Source organism: Bombus vancouverensis, chromosome 7 (genome assembly GCF_051014615.1).
Source record: "Bombus vancouverensis nearcticus chromosome 7, iyBomVanc1_principal, whole genome shotgun sequence".
NCBI lineage: Eukaryota > Metazoa > Arthropoda > Insecta > Hymenoptera > Apidae > Bombus > Bombus vancouverensis.
Window position 1 is genome coordinate 11435569 of NC_134917.1, and position 21335 is coordinate 11456903.

The following is a 21335-nucleotide window of genomic DNA, read 5'->3' on the forward strand; positions in this document are numbered from 1 at the left end:
TAAATTTTCTGAATAGAAGTTACAGATAGAAAGAACGAGATTATTCGAGAATTGTTTTAATCAGAAACGTATTGCGTACATTTATTGATTGTTTAATCGTTATCACAACTTCCTTATTCAATAAAAAGATATTACACCTAAAAATATTTTAATGTATCATCGTGAAATAATTTGCATTATAACAGAATATATTGTAAACCTATGTGTGAAATTGAAATCATATGTCATGCATAGTTAAGTACATAAATATTTATTCTCGCTTATATACAGTTACAAATGTGGAATTCTAGATACATACGTGAATATTTGAAATCGAAAGATCGTAACATTCTAATAATTTCATTTTAAATTTATTAAACTTAATTATTAACTTATTTCTACAGCATTATGTAAATAAAACTCAACAAAAGTTATAATGCAAATATATTATGAAATGCTGCATGTGTATATATGTATATTGTATGTCAAATATCATAAGAATTCATTGCAAACAACAAAAAGATATTAAATTTTCTAAAAATAGGTATTTAATAATAAAAATAATAAGAATATACCATGAGTATGTTTTTAAAACAATTATCGTACAGTTAAATACAATTTCAAATATTCGTCTACAATTCGTCGATTTCATTTATAAGACATAAAAGATGTGATTTTTTACTGAAACAATGATTTATTTTTTGTTTTACTATTTGGTCAATAAGTTTGAGATAAACTTTAAATACATACGTGTACTATTTATTAGATCAAATTTCGTTATACTGTTTCTTTTTCTTTTCTTTCTTTTCACTTTTCATCTTTCAAGTAGATGAGACTTTACAAGACTCCATATAAAACGGTTTCCGTTAAATAAGGCAGATCCAATAATGATTGATGCTTTTAATAAATTAAAAATTTAGTTTATTCGTCAATATTAATATTTCAATAAAATTTTAACTTGAGTTCCATTAAAATTCGTTAGTGTTATACTTTCTTAGGTCAATATTTTGTGATGTGTTTCTACAACGATTTTCGTATCGAATTCATTAACTTTTCAATTTAGAAAGTTCAAATTATGATCCAATTTCGAAAGATTAAAATACATCTAAAATATTTTGTGCGAATTTTTATTAAGTTGTACAAATTTTTTACGAAGCGTATTTCAATGTTTTACCAAAAAAGTTGAAAACAGTCGAAAACCAATGATCCTACGGCACTATTATAAATGAACACACTGAATAGAACTATTAAGTAGCTTACATTAAAGGACAAATGAAATTCGGCATTTATTAGTGTCTATGAATTCTAATACTCCTAATTCTTAATATCATGGATTTTAAAAAATAAGTAGTAAATTCCAAAAAGGTTAAAATAATTAATCGAAATAATTACCTATTCGTACTTTCCCTTATTTTCTCATAATGCTGAATATAAATTAAGATTTGTGTCATGAAAACGAAGGACTTGAGAAATAAATAAAATGTGGAGAAATAAATTCAGAAATATTTATTACAGTTCAACTATATTGAATACAGTTTGAATACATTATTTTTGTCAAACACACTAAGAATTTCAATGACATTGAACAACTCCTTTTAATCATAAGATTGGATAATCTTCGTATCTTGGAAAGATGGGCTCATCAAAAGGGGGATGATGTGGAATTGGGGGAAGATGCGGGCGGTGTGGTGGACCGGGTGGGTGGTGCGGTGGAACGGGACGGTGGTGTGGTGGGCCGGGTGGGTGGTGCGGTGGAACGGGACGATGGTGCGGTGGAACGGGACGGTGGTGTGGTGGACCGGGTGGGTGGTGCGGTGGAACGGGACGGTGGTGCGGTGGACCGGGTGGGTGGTGCGGTGGAACGGGTGGGTGGTGCGGTGGACCGGGTGGGCGGTGTGGTGGACCGGGTGGGCGGTGTGGTGGACCGGGTGGGCGGTGTGGTGGACCGGGTGGGCGGTGTGGTGGACCGGGTGGGCGGTGCGGTGGACCGGGTGGATGGTGCGGTGGTACGGGTGGATGGTGCGGTGGTACGGGTGGATGGTGCGGTGGGCCGGGTGGATGGTGTGGTGGGCCGGGTGGGTGGTGCGGTGGGCCGGGTGGGTGGTGCGGTGGGCCCGGTGGGTGGTGCGGTGGGCCGGGTGGGTGGTGCGGTGGACCGGGTGGGTGGTGCGGTGGGCCGGGTGGGTGGTGCGGTGGACCGGGTGGGTGGTGTGGTGGACCGGGTGGGTGGTGCGGTGGACCGGGTGGGTGGTGTGGTGGACCGGGTGGGTGGTGTGGAGGAAGGGGTCGGTCGTGTGGTTTATGGCCTGGGCGGTGTGGAGGAAAATCCGGATTTGGTCGACGAGGTGGCCTTGGACTGACAGATGGAGTTGGTCTTGGAGGATGAGATGGTCTAGTAGGGTGAGGTGGTCTTGGAGGACGGGATGGTTCAGTAGAATCAGTTGGTCTTGAAGGATGGGATGGTTTAGTAGGATGAGGTGGTCTTGGAGGATGGGATGGTCTAGTAGGGTGAGGTGGTTTTGGAGGACGGGATGGTTCAGTAGTTGGTCTTGAAGGGTGGGTTTGTTTAGTAGGGTGAGTTGGTCTTGGAGGACGGGATGGTTCAGTAGAATCAGTTGGTCTTGAAGGATGGGATGGTCTAGTAGGGTGAGGTGGTTTTGGAGGACGGGATGGTTCAGTAGTTGGTCTTGAAGGGTGGGTTTGTTTAGTAGGGTGAGTTGGTCGGAATGGTTCATCAGTAGAAAGAGTTCGTTGTGACGGACGGGGTGATGCAGCAGTACTGTATTCGCCAGATTCAGTTGGTCGTGAAGGGCGAGATGTCACCGTAGAACGGGCTGTCGAAGAATGTGGTGGTCTTGAATGGTGATGTTTACATTCTGCATGCTCTCTGGGCCAATCGCATACTCTTAAATCCGTATTATATTCCAGTCCTTCACTACATTTCATTATCTGCAGTCTGCCTGCACTGCAGGAATAGTAGGTCGAGCAGTCATCTGGATTCGGAAACAAGACGATATCCTCTCCGTCCTTAGTTGGACATTGAGGTGGGTTGGCGAAAGCAAACGTCACCAAAAGTGTGGCAAATATTGCCACAAACGTTGCTAAAATGATTATCAGAAGATTTTAATTAGTATCGTATCTAGTAATTTAATAATTGAGATCAAGTTAAAAATATCGGCAAAAGCTTTATAAAAAGTGAAAAATGTTATGACAAGATGAAAATTCTGTTTCTGTATGTACATATCTGTGTATATGCATTTTCTTGTTTATACAAGAATATTATATTATTATATTATTATAATAAAGAAGAAGATCTTATAAATGAGAATTAAATAATGTCGAACGTGTAAATAACAAAAATATTTTCACTAAAATTGATATATTCCATTCCACTTCTTCCGTTCAATCTTAACGTGAACAATTTTATTAGAGATTATTACAACTATCTTACCTTTCATTTTTGCTTCTGAAAGCGCACAATTTCGTCTTGTATTGTATTCCTTCTTACTATTGTTATGGCGATCAGATTTGTCTTCCTCTTTATATATTCTACATAAGTATTTTTAATAGATTATCAGCAAGCAAATACTTGTTTATCAATCATAATTATCATCATATCGTGATAAGTCTAACGAAGAAAAAATTAGCTACTACATGAGTCGTTGGGACGTAGCGTTATTAAGCGTCAATATTGTCTGCTAATCATATCGGTTTCCTTCTCAGAGAAAGTTTGAAATAGTGACTTCAGAAATTATTTAGAATCATTTCTAATTGAATTAATATCTAATTCTAATTATAACATTAATATACAAGTTTGTATATTAAAGCATAAAATACTTTATGTATTCAAAAAATATAAAAGTTAATCAATTAATTAATTAAATATAATGACAATTTGTTCTTCATTGAAAGTAATTTTCAACGCTTGAAGAAACGAACATCAAATATATCGAACGAAACATCAGCATTAATTTTGTTTCTTAAAAGAATTTAATAAAATTAATAATGTTTTTAAGAGAAACAAAGATCTTAAAATATTACTTTAAACTGAAATTACATTTTCATTTGAAGATATTTTCAAGCAGAGAATGTTCCTCATAATTCTTCTTATATAACTACTTTTATTACCTTTAGATGATAAAAATTAAGAATTATTCTACATTAATTCATCAGACACAAATGAAATAACAATAAACTATTATAAAGAATAAATAGAACATAAAACTATAACCGAATAAAAAAAAGGTACAACAAGATTTTTAAATACATTGGTAAAACTTATCAAACGATTTTTTCGTATCACTTTTATTATAAATTATAATTGTTGATAGAGAATAGAAAAAGTCCAGAAAATAGTATGGAAATCAACCTTGTATGGAAATTAATATTGAAATATATTTATTTACGTTTTTCGTTTGAGGCCTCGTTTTTTAGAAAATAAGCTTCTGAGTTGAGAATTAACTCGGATACAAATTTTCTAATTTAGTTTTCTCGAAACGAAAACGAAACAACAGGTGAAAAAATTGTATTCCATATTTCCAACTTAGTTTCGCATGTAGAATAATTGCGCGCTCTTTTTCAATCGAGAATTAATCAAATACATATATACTTGATAAATTTTCAAATTCGATCTTCATAAGAATGAAGACTACCTCAGAAATGAAAATTACGTTCTTCAACGTAACTTTTGTCATTCTTGATTTTTGTTCTATTTCAAGGTATAAAATCTCCCTGACATCACTTATACCACGAATTTAGACCTATTTAGACGGTGTTCAGATACTTTAGAGTAGACTAATATGTACAGATCTCTATTTTTTCACTTCTAAACTCATTGCATTAAGTGATAGAGTTTGAATGAAAATTTGAAAAAGAAACAGAAAGTTGAATGCATTTAAAAGGTTCTTAAACTAAAGATGCTAAAGGGCTTAATGTATACAAGAGAGTTAAATTCGCATTACAGTTGTAAATAAAAGCAATTACTTTCTTTTGTGCCAAATAATGTTTATTTTAGTATATATACTAGTATACTACATATACTAGAAGTATTGTGCATGTGATTACAAAAGTGCGTGTGAACAAAAGTTAAAAATATAGACGATATATTTATCTTTCCTTATCGAAAATTATATAGAAAAATTAAAAATCTTTCGATTTATAAAGTTTTTTGTATCACGTAGATTGATAGCCGATTACCTTTATCGATCTCTCATTGGGAAATCCATAATGGATAGTGTAATTTTATTTTTTGTTAATCTGAAAAGAAGTGATTCAAAAGATTGTATATGTACAACGTAGGAATATTATTGATAAGAAATAGCTTTGTAAATATAATAGTATATTATGCAATATAATATAGATCAATAAATACAATATATAAAAATATAACACATAAGCAATAAATTTATAGAAAATATTTGTTCAGATACATGAATATAATTAATATAACATGATTGTACATTAGGTACATACGAGAGCAGATTGAAAAATGTCCGGAATCGTCGTTGGGAGTTGGTTTATTTGTTATTGACATTCCGGAAATTTTTCAGCCTGCTCTTGTATTAATCTATGATTATACTATTGACTAATTCGTCGGTGATTGTACATATTTTTATTTTATGTTGAATCGATAATGTCGGAAACAATATTGTAATATCGAAAAATAAGGATAGAAATTTTTTTTCGATTATTTACAATTTATTAATATTAAACTGAATATACAGATATAAATTGGACAGAGAACGATATTTATTTAACGGAAACTAAATGCAATACTCGTATCTATATCAAATAACTTTACAATTATTTGATCACTCTCGTCACAACGAATCTAACACACACACTCTCTCTCTCTCTAACAACTCTATCAATTCTCACGACTCTACTCTTCGACGACTCGAAACCTCTAACGACTCTACTCTTCGACAACTCGAAACCTCTAACGACTCTACTCTTCGACAACTCGAAACCTCTAACGACTCTACTCTTCAACGACTCAATTCGCTCTGACTCTCGCAACACACTCGCTTTTCGACTCGCATACTCTGACCTCTCGGTCGTCCGCCCTTGAAACACGAAACCGTCCTTCTGCTCTAACGTTGTTTCTTGTTTTTCTCACATCTCTGTAAGAACTAGGTGACTTTAGTCACATAGGCGCTCTTAAATGTAAACGAACCACAGAAGGACGACGTACACGGTTTTTTCTATTTTCAACCGATCTCTAATTCAAATCTATTCTACGATATTACAATATCAAGATGATACAGTTCACAAATAATTAACACGTGAAACAAAAAATATATTAGATAGGACATCCGTTGGATATATTATTTTTATATGTTATACTTTGTCTTTGGTAATATATTAATTCATATCAACAAAGAAAAAATCTGTTATAACAGTAGGTTTCAGAAATATACATATATATTATTTTGAAAAAAATTGTATAACAAAAGTATTCAATTTAATGCCAGGATCAGAATTATGTATTTGATATGAATGATTCCCATTGAAAGCTTTGGATATGAAGTTTTGATAGAATACTTTAAAGAAATCAGTTTCTTGCAAAGAAAAAGATGGCTTTATCATGAATAAAGCACAAACACGTGCAAAAATTTCTATATTTTATCATCTCAAATATTGTTACGTGGCCTTTTCAAGATTTGGGGCAATTTGGCCAGACTGCAGCTTTTGGAGTGTTGAAACACTCTGCTCGTGTTACAACTTTAAACAATTCAAAAAATTAACTCTACATTTAAATGAAGAAATACATAACGAGAAAAATTAACTTGAATAAAATTTATATTTAAAATTGAATTATAATATATTGAATTTGACAAACAATTTGACTTTAACAAAGATTTGCGCTTTAATGAAATTTTCTTAAACTCTGACCTCAACGTGACGGTTTTACGACTCAACGATTCTACGATTTAATGATTCTAACGATTCTCTCACTTTTTAGGTCACAGAATAGCCCATTTATCTACTCGGATTTTACATGACGATCTATGATTGTCTGTTATCCAATAATACAATTTCTTATTAACCAATGCTAATAAACATTAATTTGATTGAAGTTGTAATATTAAAGAGCAAGCGATTTATGCATTGACAATGTTCTTTCCCATGGTAACGAAAGTAAATACGAAATTTAAAAGTGATCATAGTTATTACCGATAAATAATTTTGAAACTTAACCAATAAATTTGTTAAGCAACTTTTGTTTGTTGCCTCGGTTACGCTGTTGTAAAATTAAATTCGCCGCGCTAGATTTTATCGTATTATCGTACAAGATATTCACGCTAGAGAGAGCTACAAGCCTATACCACACACAACACACTATACACAACAGTATAAACTATTTTCTAGTGTTTAACTTTACTACATAGGGATTTATATCCTTTTAATATGGTATCACATAACACACAATTGCACATAGACCCCAACAAATACGTTGTAGTAAAATGTTTACAAACTCTAGTTCAAATTAGTAAAAATGGGAGTAAAAGATCTTTGGAATATTTTGTCGCCTTTGAGCGAGAGGAAACCAATGTTTGAGCTTCAAGGAAAAACGGTAGCCATTGACATGAGTTGTTGGATTGTGGATAGTCAAACAGTAACTGATCATTCTGCACAACCAAAAATGTATCTTAGGTTTGTGAGTTTGCATTGGTTATATTTATTATTCTTTCAGATTTAAAGTTAAATACGATTGAATAATTATTACAGGAATCTCTATTTTCGTACAGCATTTCTCCTCATGCAAGGAATATCTCCAGTATTTGTATTGGAAGGGAAAGCACCTACTTTGAAACATAAGACAATTGCAAAGAGAAATGACGTTCGTTCTGGTTTTCGCGAGAAAAAAACTGCTTCTAAAGGAGGTAGAACACAGTTTAATAGAATTCTCAATGAATGCAAGGAAATGCTTCAACTTATGGGTTTGGCGTGTGTGCAAGGACATGGGGAAGCAGAAGCAATGTGTGCTTATTTAAACGAAGACGGGGTAAAATATTTGTACACATGAAAAGATGTGAATCACAGTTACCTATTGCTTTAATAATTATTTTTACAGCTTGTTGATGGATGCATAAGTCAAGACAGTGATTGCTTTTTATATGGAGCAAAAGTAGTTTACAGAAATTTTTGTACAAGTACTCAAGGAAATCGTGGGAGTTCAGGTGGTGCTGTAGACGAATATAAATTAGAAAAGATAGAAAGGTTATTAGAATTAGGGAGAAATAAAATGATAGCATTAGCTTTATTATGTGGTTGTGATTATAATGATGGACTGAATGGAGTTGGTAAAGAAGCTGCTATCAAACTTTTTAAAATTGTAAATGATAAAGATATTCTTGAACGGTAAAGTATAAATTAAAGTATGTCTAAAATGTATTTTTTATCTAACAAAAATATTATGTACAAATACTATTAACTTTTTAGAATGAAGAGTTGGAGGACCGATACTACTTTAGATTATAAAGAAGCAGAATTACTGAATCCAAATTTGTGTTCGTCTTGTGGACATAGTGGTAAACTACAAAAGCATACAAAATCAGGTTGTATAGAATGTGGAACTACTGTGAAATGCCATAACTCTTATAAGTACGTTTGTTATATAATTGTTATGCAACATATTTTATTTAGCATATTTATATTGTATTTTTTACGATATACTTTTGTAGAGAGAAAAGAGCTTTATTATTGAATGAAATTGCTTTACGAAAAAAAGCTCTTCTTATTGAAGATTTTCCAAATCAAGAATTAATAGATGAATTTCTTATTAAAAAAGCTTCAGTACCTGCAAAAATAGATATTCAGTGGAAACAACCGCAAGTGAATGAATTTATAGTAAGTTTTAACGTAAAACTTTGTAAGTTTACTTTATTTATTCTTACTATAACTCGATTTATGTTAGGATTTCATGGAACGATATTTGTCTTGGGAACCACAATATGCATTTGAGAAGATATTTCCTCTAGTGACTCGTTGGCAACTTGTACACCTTCCAGGTATTTTTGCAGACAACCGTCTAACAATGCTCGATTTATACATACCTGAAGCAATAAAGAAAGTTCGGAATATTAGGTCTGTTGCGAGTTACGAAATTATTTGGAAAACTGATCATAGTACGATAAAAAGATTAAAAGAATATATTGCATTAGATAATGTGAGTGATAATGGTGCAGATATTCCATCTGAATTGACAAGCATTGAGCCACAAAGTGCTGTGCAGAAATGTTATCCAGAATTAGTTGAAGCATTTGAAAATGCAAGAAATGCGAAAACAAAGAAACGACCGAATAAAAAGAAAATACAAAACGATACAGATGCTAGTGATAAACGTAAAGCAGAAAAGAGGCGTCAGAAGAGAAATGCAAAAACAGAAAGTAATAGAAAAATTGATGAATTTATTTCCAAAAATGATCCTACGTCTTTAGAAGAATCTTTCCGAAGGATGAGTATTACGCCAATAAAATCTAAAAAATGTAAAACATTAGATGGTTTACAAGAAAGTCCGAAAAGAAGTGATAAAGTTAAACGCGGTCCTCAGTTCGAAAAAGTATTACAATTGGAGAATATCAATTCAAACTTAAATAATACATTGGATAGAATGTTTAATGAACTTTCACCGGATGATTTTATTGACGAGAACGATGATCATGATGTAAACATGTCAGAGATAATAGACAATATATGTAATCAAAGGGTCTTCAAATTTAATGTTTCGGAAAATGTGCAAACACCTAAAGATGAAAATAATTTATGTGAAAAAGACACTGAAGATGTGAAAACAGTTGATGATGTAGTTAATTTTGAAACGAACTCTGATCAAAGTTTCAGAAATGATGTAATTCATAATCAATCAGTTGATGAATTTGCTGATATAGATGAATCCTATATTCCTCTTAATCACAGAATAAATTGCGAGAAACCGAAAAAAAGGCTTCAAAGAACTTCTACGCTAATAAACGATAGATTTAGTCTTGGATTTGATGATCTTATGAATGATACCGATCCGGAAACCCAATTTCTCACGTAGCATTTAATATGAGGTGCGTTTCTTTACGTAATTGAGTATGCAATTGGTTACTAAAACAAGATACCAGAACAAGTACAAAATACCATTCATTGCCTTCATATTGTGGTATCTAGAATTTATTGTAGTATCTACGCCCATACACAATATGTTTTATATAATTTTAAAAGATCTCTCGTATTTCTAAGTAACTAAGTCGTTATTATTTTAAATCTTATATTTTCTTATAAATTCGATTTAAATTACTATATAAAATACCACTATAATTTTTCAACGTTGAAAATCTTCATATTTATGTAAGTAATAAAATGATAAACTAAATTTAAGGAACGTAGCGAAATATTACCGCGAAGGTAAGAAATTTTTTATCAATAATTGCTTGGGTTGTGTTAATAACGAAGATTGATTTATGTATCCAATTTTATGTATTACTGTATGAACTATGTTTTAATCGCATATTTTTAAAATATGCTTTTAAGATGTTTAAATCGTATTTGTACAAATGCAAAATAATCGTTTGATACATTGAATGTTGTAAATAGATTATACATTTTTAAATACATCTTGTGATATTGTCTTTTTAATTGAACATCTTGTAATATTATATATGCATATTTTATTGCATTTTCTAAACACTGTAATTATGTAATAATGAAATAAAGGACTGATATATTACTTGTTAAAATAAAAATAATCTGTATAAATTACCACAATACTAAATATCAATGATGTACATGTAAGATTATTTAGACACAGGCGTTTATCAGTCTGTATTAGCCTGGCTGTTGCATTCATTTGACATCTGTAATTATAAAAACCAATTATAATCGATGACAAATTAAATAATATCGAAGCACTTAAACAAAACGATGTAAATTAAATAAAAACAGTTGATCTGTTAAAACATATGCGATTATATACACGTCTTGCACGTTCTCCAGCATTTCATGTGCTGCGTCCAATTTAATAATGTCATATATACACTGTAGTTACAATAAAAATATTATTAACAAACTTATATATAATAGGTAGTAAAAATAAATAGTATATTGTTATGTACATCGCATAGTTGAAACGTAGATAATGACTATTCTCTAGTTTATACATAAAGATATGTATATATATATGACGTATGATGAGAAATACAGGAGTTCCTGTCAAGCCATGCGTACCGTTGTTCAGCACAAAATAGACCCATCTGACAACAACTAGCAAACAGTTGTAAAGGACAATAAACTCGTCCCATGCAACGAAATAGATTCAAGTTTTCGTGTTGTGTAGTCAAATTTATATTCACATCAATTAGCGAGTAGATGCGCTACACGTTTTTACATATTAAGATTCAACTTCTGTGTAGATACATACATACATATAAAAACTTCATGATATTTACGTGGTTTTCAAAAAAAGAGGGGATGACATTTATAAGGCACTATGTTTCTAGACATTAGAACAATGAGAAACCTTTTGGTACAGAAATGTCGTTTGGAGCTTACTTTTTAAGTTGCAAATAATTTAATTTCATTTCCGACGAAAGTATCTTCATGCGATACTACAGTTTAAGAGGATACTCAAGTGGTTTATTCGCCAATAAAAGAAATCTCTGCTGAAGGGATCATCGAGGGATTATTCACACTACTCAAGTTTAAATTAGATGAAAATCGTCAACATCTATATTGTCAGCTTCAAACTATTACCCTTTAGCACTTAATGGAGTGTCCTCTTCATTGCGTAAAACACTGCTGTGGTACCCCGTTTCAAGTGGGCTTTAGCATCCACGTTTCTTCCTATTTATATCGTCTTTAATCCCCCAAATACTGTCTTTGTATGGTATTCTTAACTTTGGGGAATAGTAAACTGTTGCACGGCGCGGGATCCGGAAGATAGGGCGCGTAATCAAGAATTGTGATATTAAAACGTGCAAGAAACTGGCAAACAGTTAGCGATGTGTGGCAGCGATGCGTTGTCATGACGGAGAACATTTATGACATCGGCTAATAACAAGGGCGTACTAAAATTGTCACTGTGTACAAGGTCCAGAAACCGGTACACGAAAAGATACGGCTATAAGTTCTTATCGTTACTTAGACGTTCCAGTTGAAGAAACAGTCGCAGCGTTTGCTATATGAGTCTTTTCTACACCGTATAGAACTTGTATATATATATATATATATATATCATCAGTTCATTTTCGGTTCTATTGACACATTTACAATTAGGTAATAACCAATGTAATCGAATTGCTATATGTAATCGTCTCATTAAATTTATACAAATGACAATTATTGAAGTATTTGTTAATTTTTATGCTTTTTTATTGCCTATAATTTCTACATTAGCAATCTACATTATATTCTTTACATTATTGTGTTTTAAAATTTTCATATTCAACATGCTGTACTATTCGAAGAAATTATGGTTGCATATTATTCAGGTTGGTGTCACTGGACTGATACTGTTGGTAACCGGGTGCTATCTTCCGGGATACCGGTTGTTGGTGGTTTGGTTGTGGGACTATGTGTTGAATGTGGTGGTCTCGAAGGGCGGTGTTTGCAGCTTGCATTTTTCTTTGGCCAATCGCATACTCTTAATTCTGGGTTAAATTCAAGTCCTTCGTTGCATTGCATTAACACCGGTGTCTCTCTAATGCAGGAGTAATAGGTTGAGCAGTCGTCTGGATTTGGAAACAGAGCAACATCTTCTTCTTCCTCATTGGGACATTCAGGTGGTGGAGTAGCGGAAGCAAACGCCACCAAAAGTGTGGCAAGTGTAACCACAAATATTGCTAAAATAATTATGGAACACTTCTAATTAGTATCGTATGCAATAACTTATTACATTAAGATTAGGTGAAAAATATCGGCGAGAAATAGATATTTGGTAACAAGTCCAAATTTACTCTTTGTCCAATCAATCTTAACGCGAACTAAATTAGAATAAAACCAAAACTATCTTGCCTTTCATTTTTTCTTTGCAGAGTTCTGTGTTCTAGTATCTTCCACACTGTTGTCGTTGTGACGATCAGGCCTGCCTTTCGATTTATATATCCGTCAGTTATACATTTTTTATGAAAGACTATGAAAAAACAAGTATATAATTGATTCTTAATCTTAACGTGTCGTGATAACACTATAGTCAAAAATTGGAGCGTAACATGCAGCTATTAGTTGTCAATGTCGTTTCTAATCATATCGTTCTCTGTTTAGAGAAATATCTAGATAATATTTACACTTCTAATTGAGGTAATATGTAATTGTAAGGTAACATTAATGTATTAGTTTGTATACCGAAGCGCAAAATGCTGTACGTATTAAATTTTTACCTTTTACAGTTCAATGTTCAAAGTTGTTGATCGCCGTTACGCTTTTCTTAATCTAAAGATACAAAAATTTTCAACAGTTGGAGCAACAAACGTCAAATATGTTGTAAATAGATTATACATTTTTAAATACATCTTGTGATATCGTCTTTTTAATTGAATATCTTGTAATATTATATATGCATATTTTATTGCATTTTCTAAACACTGTAATTATGTAATAATGAAATAAAGGACTGATATATTACTTGTTAAAATAACAATAATCTGCATAAATTACCACTATACTAAATATCAAAGACGTACATGTAAAATTATTTACACACAGGCGTTTATCAGTCTGTATTGGCCTGGCTGTTGCATTCATTTCATATCTATAATTAGAGAGACCAATTATAATTAATGACAAATTAAATACATACCGAAGTACCTAAATAAAACGATGTAAATTAAATAAAAACAGTTAATCCGTTAAAACATATGCGATTATATACACGTTCTCCAGCATTTAATGTGCTGCGTCCAATTTAATAATGTCATATATACACTGTAGTTACAATAAAAATATTATTAACAAATTTATATATAATAAGTAGTAAAAATAAATAGTATTTTGTTATGTACATCGCATAATTGAAACGTAGATAATGACTATTCTCTAGTTTATACATAAAGATATGTATATATAGTATATGACGTATGATGAGAAATACAGGAGTTCGTGTCAAGCCATGCGTACCGTTGTTGAACACAAAATAGACCCATCTGACAACAACTAGCAAACAGTTGTAAAGGACAATAAACTCGTCCCATGCAACGAAATAGATTCAAGTTTTCGTGTTGTGTAGTCAAATTTATATTCACATCAATTAGCGAGTAGATGCGCTACACGTTTTTACATATTAAGATTCAACTTCTGTGTAGATACATACATACATATAAAAACTTCATGATATTTACGTGGTTTTCAAAAAAAGAGGGGATGACATTTATAAGGCACTATGTTTCTAGACATTAGAACAATGAGAAGCCTTTCGGTACAGAAATGTCGTTTGGAGCTTACTTTTTATGTTGCAGATAATTTAATTTCATTTCCGGCGAAGGTATCTTCATGCGATACTATAGTTTAAGAGGATACTTAAGTGGTTTATTCGCTAATAAAGGAAATCTCTACTTAGGAGATCATTGAAGGATTATTCACATTATTCAAATTTAATTATGTGATTGGAGGCTACATGTTAATCTAATTGTGTACACTGTATTAGAAGTAGCATTGAAAAAGTATTGGAAAAGTATGAGGTGTGGAAAGAAGATTCGTGGAAAGAATTAATAAAAATGATTTGTTTGAAACTTCGTCAAAATCTGTACTCTCACTGTTCGAGATTTTGGGTGATACTCAGTTTATGACGCGGACAACGCTTCTGCTTTTTTTGGAAAGTTGGAGGTTCTCGCCTCGCAAGTTGCAATGTTTGCAAAACCGACATTGTCAAGTGGCTGTTTTTTTTATTATTATTTAATTTGTACTTTACAATTTGTCCAGCTGGACATTTGGTAAATTTTTCTAACTTAATTGCTAAATAACGTGTGGATGGCTACTCCCAGCGGGATACCATTTTCGAGTAGAGACTAAGTGACACCCTAAGTGCTCATCGGGTCCGCTCTAAAGTGAACCACGTGTCCTAAACCTCAACATCCGATGACAACGGAACACTAAACCAGGACGTTACGCTACGCACCCTCGAGCATGTACGTACAAAATGCACTACATTAGAGACACCGACGACAGTTCGATTGTTACAGAATTGGATAGGATAGATTCCCGCTTCACAGGAAACATTAACAAAAACAGATCTCCTAGACGGATAGTTAGAATGTAAGCTCGGCAGCCATCAAGCACGAGACTCATCACGTACTGGCCTAAATTTAACACCGTTACGTATAGTTCATATTCTTTCATGTATACTAAACAGTTCAAATAAACTACTAAACACAAGCTTAATAGACATCTTTAATCTACATCCACCTTGGGCATTCATAGCGTTCAAGGGTCGCGACATCAACCAACCAGTTGCAACCTGACTGATCGCCACCTAGTTGGTAATTCGCAACAGTCACCTTCACAGTGCTAACCGCCAGCACTTAATCAAGTATCCTCTCCATTGCGTAAAACAGTGCTGCGGTTCCCCGTTTCAAGTGGGCTTTAGCATCCACGTTTCTTCCTATTTGTATTGTTTTTAATGCCTAAAATACTTTAACCTTGGGGAATAGTAAACTGTTGCACGGAGCGGGATCCGGAAGGTAGGGCGAGTAATCAAGGATTGTAATATTAAAACGTGCAAGAAACTGGCAAACAGCGAGCGATGTGTGGCGGTGGTGCGTTGTCATGATGAAGAGCATTTATAACATCGGCTAATAACAAGCCCGTACTAAAATTGTCACTGCGTACGAGGTCCAGAAACTGGTCCATAAGAAGGTCCACGAGTCGTATAGTTATGAAATTTGAACTGACTGACGATTATTGATGATAGCTACGACTATAACTTATATGTTCTTATCGTTACTTAGACGTTCCAATCGAAGAAATAGTCACAGCGTTGGCTATATGAGTCTTTTTGCTACACCGTATAGAAATTGCATATCAACATAATCAGTCCATTTTCGGTTCTATTGACATTTTTATAATTACGTAATAAGTAATGTAATCAAATTGCTATATGTAATTGTCACATTAAATTTAATCAAATTAGAATTAATGAAATATTGGTTAATTAGTATGCTTTTTTATTGCCTGTAATTGCCACATTATCAATCTACATTATATGGTTTACATTATTGTGTTTAAAAATTTTCATATTCAACATGCTGTACTATTCGAAGAAATTATGATTGCATATTTTTCAGGTCGGTGTCATTCTGGACATGTACTGTTACTTCCTCTGGTGCCACGTCAGGGGAAGCAGTAACAGTTGCTGCTGATGGTGCGGGACTATCTGCCGGACTTGATGGCTTTGAAACGAGACGTTTACAGCGGACAGTTTGCTTAGGCCAATCACATACTCTTAATTTCGGGTTAAATTCAAGTCCTTCGTTGCATTGCATCAACAATGGTTCACCTCTATCGCAGAGATAGAAGGTTGAGCAGTCGTCTGGATTCGGAAGGAAGATATCGTGTTGTCCGCTTCCACATTCAGGTGGTGGAACAGTTGAAGCAAACGCCACCAAAAGAGCGGTAAGTGCAACCACAAATATTGCTAAAATAATTATGGAACACTTCTAATTAGTATCGTATGCAGTAACTTATTACATTAAGATTAGGTGAAAAATATCGGCGAGGAATAGATATTTGGTAACAAGTCCAAATTTACTCTTTGTCCAATCAATCTTAACGCGAACTAAATTAGAATAAAACCAAAACTATCTTACCTTTCATTTTTTCTTTGAAGAGTTCTGTGTTCTAGTATCTTCCACGCTGTTGTCGATGTGACGATCAGGCCTGCCTTTCTCCTTATATATCCGTCAGTTATACATTTTTTATGATAGACTATCAAAAAGCAAGTATATAATTGGTTATTAATATTAACGTGTCGTGATAACACTACAATCAAAAATTGAAAATTGTAGCAGCGGCCGTAACATACAGTCATTAGTTGTCAATGTAGTTTCTAATCATACGGTTCTCTTGTCAGAAAAAGACCGATATTTACACTTCTAATTGAGCTAATATGTAATTCTAATGTAACATTAATGTATTAGTTCGTATGTCGAAGCGCAAAATGCTTTACGTATTAAATTTTTACTTTTTACATTTTAATGTTCAAAGTCGTCGACCGGCGTTACACGTTTCTTAATCTAAAGATACGAGTATAATATAACCAAGGAATTGTCCTTCATTAAAAGTAATTTTTAACACTTGGAGAAACAAATGTCAAGTGTATCGAATAAAATATCAATAGATATTTCGTTTTTAAAGGAATGTTAATTAATAAAGTTGATAATGTTTCCGAGAAAAATAAAGATATCAAGATATTAGTTTGCACTAAAATTTTATTAAATTTTCGCTTAAAGCAGAGAATCTTTTGCGTAATCATTTTTACATAATTACTTCTATTGCATTTAATTGTTCAAAATTGGAAGGTATCATATGTTACTATTTTAGAATTAGATAGAATAACACGCTTATGCAAACACTAAACTATTATAAATGATAAATGAAACATAAAGGTACAACAAAATAAAGAAAAGATGTAAGACGATTTACAAATGAGAAGTAGCAAAACTTATCAAACGATTTTTTCGTTTGACATTTGTAGCATAAATTGTGGTTGCTGACAGGGAATAGAAAAAGTCTATAAATTAGACTAGCTTGGGTATCAAATCAAATCAACGTTAGTGAATATGTTCATATTCTTGTTTTCGTCTATGCACTCGTTTTGGGGAACATAAGTTTGGAACATGTGAGTTTAGAGTTAATTTGACATACGCTACGAATTTTCAAATTCGATTTTTTCGAAAATGGGACAACAGGCGAAAGACATTTAATGAAAGATCCCTTTTCTTTCATTTTCTTCCTGAGATCTGATATATGTTCATTCCTTCGTCTTATAATTTGCTCATATATAGTTTGTTATAACATAAAGATAATGATAAGATGCGCTACACGTTTTGACATATTAAGATCCAACTTTTTTGTAGATACATACCTACTTATAAGAACTTCATGATATTTACATGGTGTTCAAGAAAAAAGGGGAGGATATTTATAAGGCACTATGTTTCTAGACATTACAACAATGAGAAACCTTTGGGTACAGAAATGTCGTTCGAAGTTTACTTTTTAAGTTGCAAATAATTTAATTTCATTTCCGACGAAAGTATCTTCATGCGATACTACAGTTCAAGAGGATACTCAAGTGGTTTATTCGCTAATAAAATAAATCTCTGCTGAAGGAATAATCGAGGGATTATTCGCACTACCCAAGTTTAATCAGGTGATTGGAGGTTACATGTTAATCTAATTGTGCAAACTACATTAGAAGTAGTATCGAAAAGGTATTGGAAATGTACGAGGTGTGGAAAGAAAGTTCGTGGAAACTAATAAAAATGATTTGTTGGAAACTTCGACAACATCTATATTGTCAGCTTCAAAGTATTAGCCTTTGGTACTTAATGGAGTGCCCTCTCCATTGCGTAAAACAGTATTGCGGTTCCCCGTTTCAAGTGGGCTTTAGCATCCACGTTTCTTCCTATTTGTATCGTTTTTAATGCCCAAAATACTAACCTAACCCCTGTATGGTATTCTTAACTTTGGGGAATAGTAAACTGTTGCATGGCGCGGGATCCGGAAGGTAGGGCGGGTAATCAAGGATTGTAACATTAAAACGTGCAAGAACTGGCAAACAACGAGCGATGTGTGACAGCGGTGCGTTGTCATGATGGAGAACATTTATGACATCGGCTAATAACAAGGACGTACTAAAATTGTCACTGCGTACGAGGTCCAGAAATTGATCCAAAAGAAGATCCGCGAGTCGTATAGCTAAGAAATTTGAACTGACTGACGATTACTGACGATAGATACGGCTATAACTCACATGTTCTTATCGTTACTTAGACGTTTCAATGGAAGAAATAGTCGCAGCGTTGGCTATATGAGTCTTTTCTACATCGTATAGAACTTGTATATACAGGGTGGTTGGTAACTGCTGGTACAAGCGGAAAGGGGGTGAATCTACGCGAAAAAAGAAGTCGAAAATATAGAATAAAAATTTTTCGTTTGAGGCTTTGTTTTCGAGAAAATAGACTTTGAATTTTCGCTCGGTACGCGTGCAGTACGTTACAACGGATCTCACTGTAGATCGTTGTCTCGATGGAAAAAATTAAAAAAAAAAAAAGAAATTAAAAACAAATTTTTACCAACCATCTTGTATATATATATATATATCATCAGTTCATTTTCGGTTCTACTGACACATTTACAATTACGTAATAAGCAATGCAATCGAATTGCCAAATGTAATTGTCACATTAAATTTATACAAAAGACAATTAATGAAGTATTTGTTAATTTTTATGCTTTTTTATTGTCTATAATTGCCTCATTATCAATCTACATTATATTGTTTACATTTCTGTGTATTAATATATTCATATTCAACATGCTATTCTGTTCGAACAAATTATGGTTGCATATTATTCCGGTCGGTGTCACTCTGGATCTATACTGTTATTTATGCTGGCATGCGGCCGATATCAACATGTTTTGCTGATTTGGATGTGGAGGCTTGTGGTGGATGTGATTGATGTGGTGGTCGTACAGGCCGACGTTTACAGGTTACATTTTTCTTTGGCCAGTCGCATATTCTTAATACCGGGTTATATTCAAGTCCTTGGTGGCATTGCATCAACAACGGTTGGTCTCTAATGCAGGTATAATAGCTTGTGCAGTCGTCTGGATTCGGAAACAGAGCAACATCTTCTTCGCTTTCATCGGGACATTCAGGTGGTGGAGTAGCGGAAACGAACGCCACCAAAAGAGCGGTAAGTGCAACCACAAATATTGCTAAAATAATTATGAAACACTTTTAATTAGTATCGTATGCAGTAACTTATTACATTAAGATTAGGTCAAGAATATGGACGAGGAAAAGATATTTGGTAACGAATCCAAATTTACTCCTTGTCCAATCAATCTTAACGTGAACTAAATTAAACTAAAACCAAAACTATCTTACCCTTCATTTTTTCTTTGAAGAGTTCTGTGTTCTAGTATCTTCCACACTGTTGTCAATGTGACGATCAGGCCTGCCTTTCTCCTTATATATCCGTCAGTTATACATTTTTTATGATAGACTATCAAAAAGCAAGTATATAATTGGTTATTAATATTAACGTGTCGTGATAACACTACAATCAAAAATTGGAAATTGTAGGAGCGGCCGTAACATACAGCCATTAGTTGTCAATGTAGTTTCTAATCATACGGTTCTCTTGTCAGAGAAAGATCAACATAATATTTACACTTCTAATTGAGCTAATATGTAATTCTAATGTAACATTATTGTATTAGTTTGTATACCGAAGCGCAAAATGCTTTATGTATTAAATTTTTACTTTTTACATTTTAATGTTCAAAGTCGTCGACCGGCGTTACACTTTTCTGAATCTAAAGATACTATTATGATACAACGAAGGAATCGTTCTTCATTGAAAGTAGTTCTCGACACTTGGAGAAACAAACGTCAAATATATCGAAGAAAACACCAATAAATATTCCGTTTTTGAAGGTATGTTAAATAAAAATCTCAAGATATTACTTTGAGCTAATATTTTATCAAATTTTTGCCTGAAGCAGAGAATCTTTTTCGTAATCATTTTTACATAATTTTTTCTATTGCCTTTAATTGTCCAAAATTGGAAGGTATCTTTTATTGCTATCTTAGAATTAGATAAAATTATACGTTTATGCACACAATAAGCTATTTATTATAAATGATAAATGAAACATAAAGGTACAACAAAATAAAGAAAAGATGTAACAGGATTTACGAATGAGAAGTAGCAAAACTTATCAAGCGATTTTTTCGTTTGACATTTGTGGCATAAATTGTGGTTGCTGACAGGGAATAGAAAAAGTCTATAAATTAGACTAGCTTGGGTATCAAATCAAATCAACGTTAGTGAATATGTTCATATTCTTGTTTTCGTCTATACACTCGTTTTGGGGAACATAAGTTTGGAACATGTGAGTTTAGAGTTAATTTGACATACGCTACGAATTTTCAAATTTGATTTTTTCGAAAATGGGACAACAGGCGAAAGAAATTTAATGAAAGATCGCTTTTCTTTTATTTTCTTCCTGGAATCGGGTATATGTTTACTCCTTCGTCTTATAATTTGCTTGTATAATACTTTTGTCATGGTAATATTTTATCTTACTATATTTGGTGTGATAACAATTTATTTTGTACCTCTGTAATCTTGTCAATGGTCTATTAG

The 21335-nt window shown here is 33.1% G+C and overlaps 4 protein-coding genes across 5 annotated transcripts; 1 reads left to right on the forward strand and 3 right to left on the reverse strand.

Annotated features, from left to right (window-relative positions):
- Nucleotides 1–1470: 1470 nt before the first annotated feature.
- Nucleotides 1471–3590, reverse strand: LOC117159094 (uncharacterized). The gene is made up of 2 exons (XM_033338632.2): nt 3431–3590; nt 1471–3080 (listed from the first exon to the last, which is right to left on the reverse strand). The coding sequence occupies exons 1-2, from the start codon at nt 3435–3437 to the stop codon at nt 1579–1581; spliced, it is 1509 nt and encodes a 502-aa protein (XP_033194523.2). The 5' UTR covers nt 3438–3590; the 3' UTR covers nt 1471–1578.
- A 3810-nt stretch (nt 3591–7400) lies between these two features.
- On the forward strand, nt 7401–11182 carry Gen (XPG-like endonuclease). 2 transcript variants are annotated; one of them, XM_033338589.2, is made up of 6 exons: nt 7401–7635; nt 7711–7987; nt 8057–8343; nt 8425–8586; nt 8667–8832; nt 8900–11182. In XM_033338589.2, the coding sequence occupies exons 1-6, from the start codon at nt 7478–7480 to the stop codon at nt 10022–10024; spliced, it is 2175 nt and encodes a 724-aa protein (XP_033194480.2). In that variant the 5' UTR covers nt 7401–7477; the 3' UTR covers nt 10025–11182. The 2 variants fall into 2 exon arrangements, with proteins under 2 accessions (XP_033194480.2, XP_033194481.2); XM_033338590.2 differs by having other exon boundaries at nt 7497–7635; nt 7731–7987.
- A 1132-nt stretch (nt 11183–12314) lies between these two features.
- Nucleotides 12315–16911, reverse strand: LOC117159058 (peritrophin-1-like). Its single transcript, XM_033338568.2, has 3 exons — nt 16764–16911; nt 16226–16591; nt 12315–12806 (listed from the first exon to the last, which is right to left on the reverse strand). The coding sequence occupies exons 1-3, from the start codon at nt 16768–16770 to the stop codon at nt 12463–12465; spliced, it is 717 nt and encodes a 238-aa protein (XP_033194459.2). The 5' UTR covers nt 16771–16911; the 3' UTR covers nt 12315–12462.
- A 2485-nt stretch (nt 16912–19396) lies between these two features.
- LOC117159096 (uncharacterized) lies at nt 19397–20164 on the reverse strand. Its single transcript, XM_033338635.2, has 2 exons — nt 20072–20164; nt 19397–19899 (listed from the first exon to the last, which is right to left on the reverse strand). Exons 1-2 carry the CDS (start codon nt 20076–20078, stop codon nt 19568–19570), a joined length of 339 nt encoding a protein of 112 aa, XP_033194526.1. The 5' UTR covers nt 20079–20164; the 3' UTR covers nt 19397–19567.
- Nucleotides 20165–21335: the final 1171 nt, after the last annotated feature.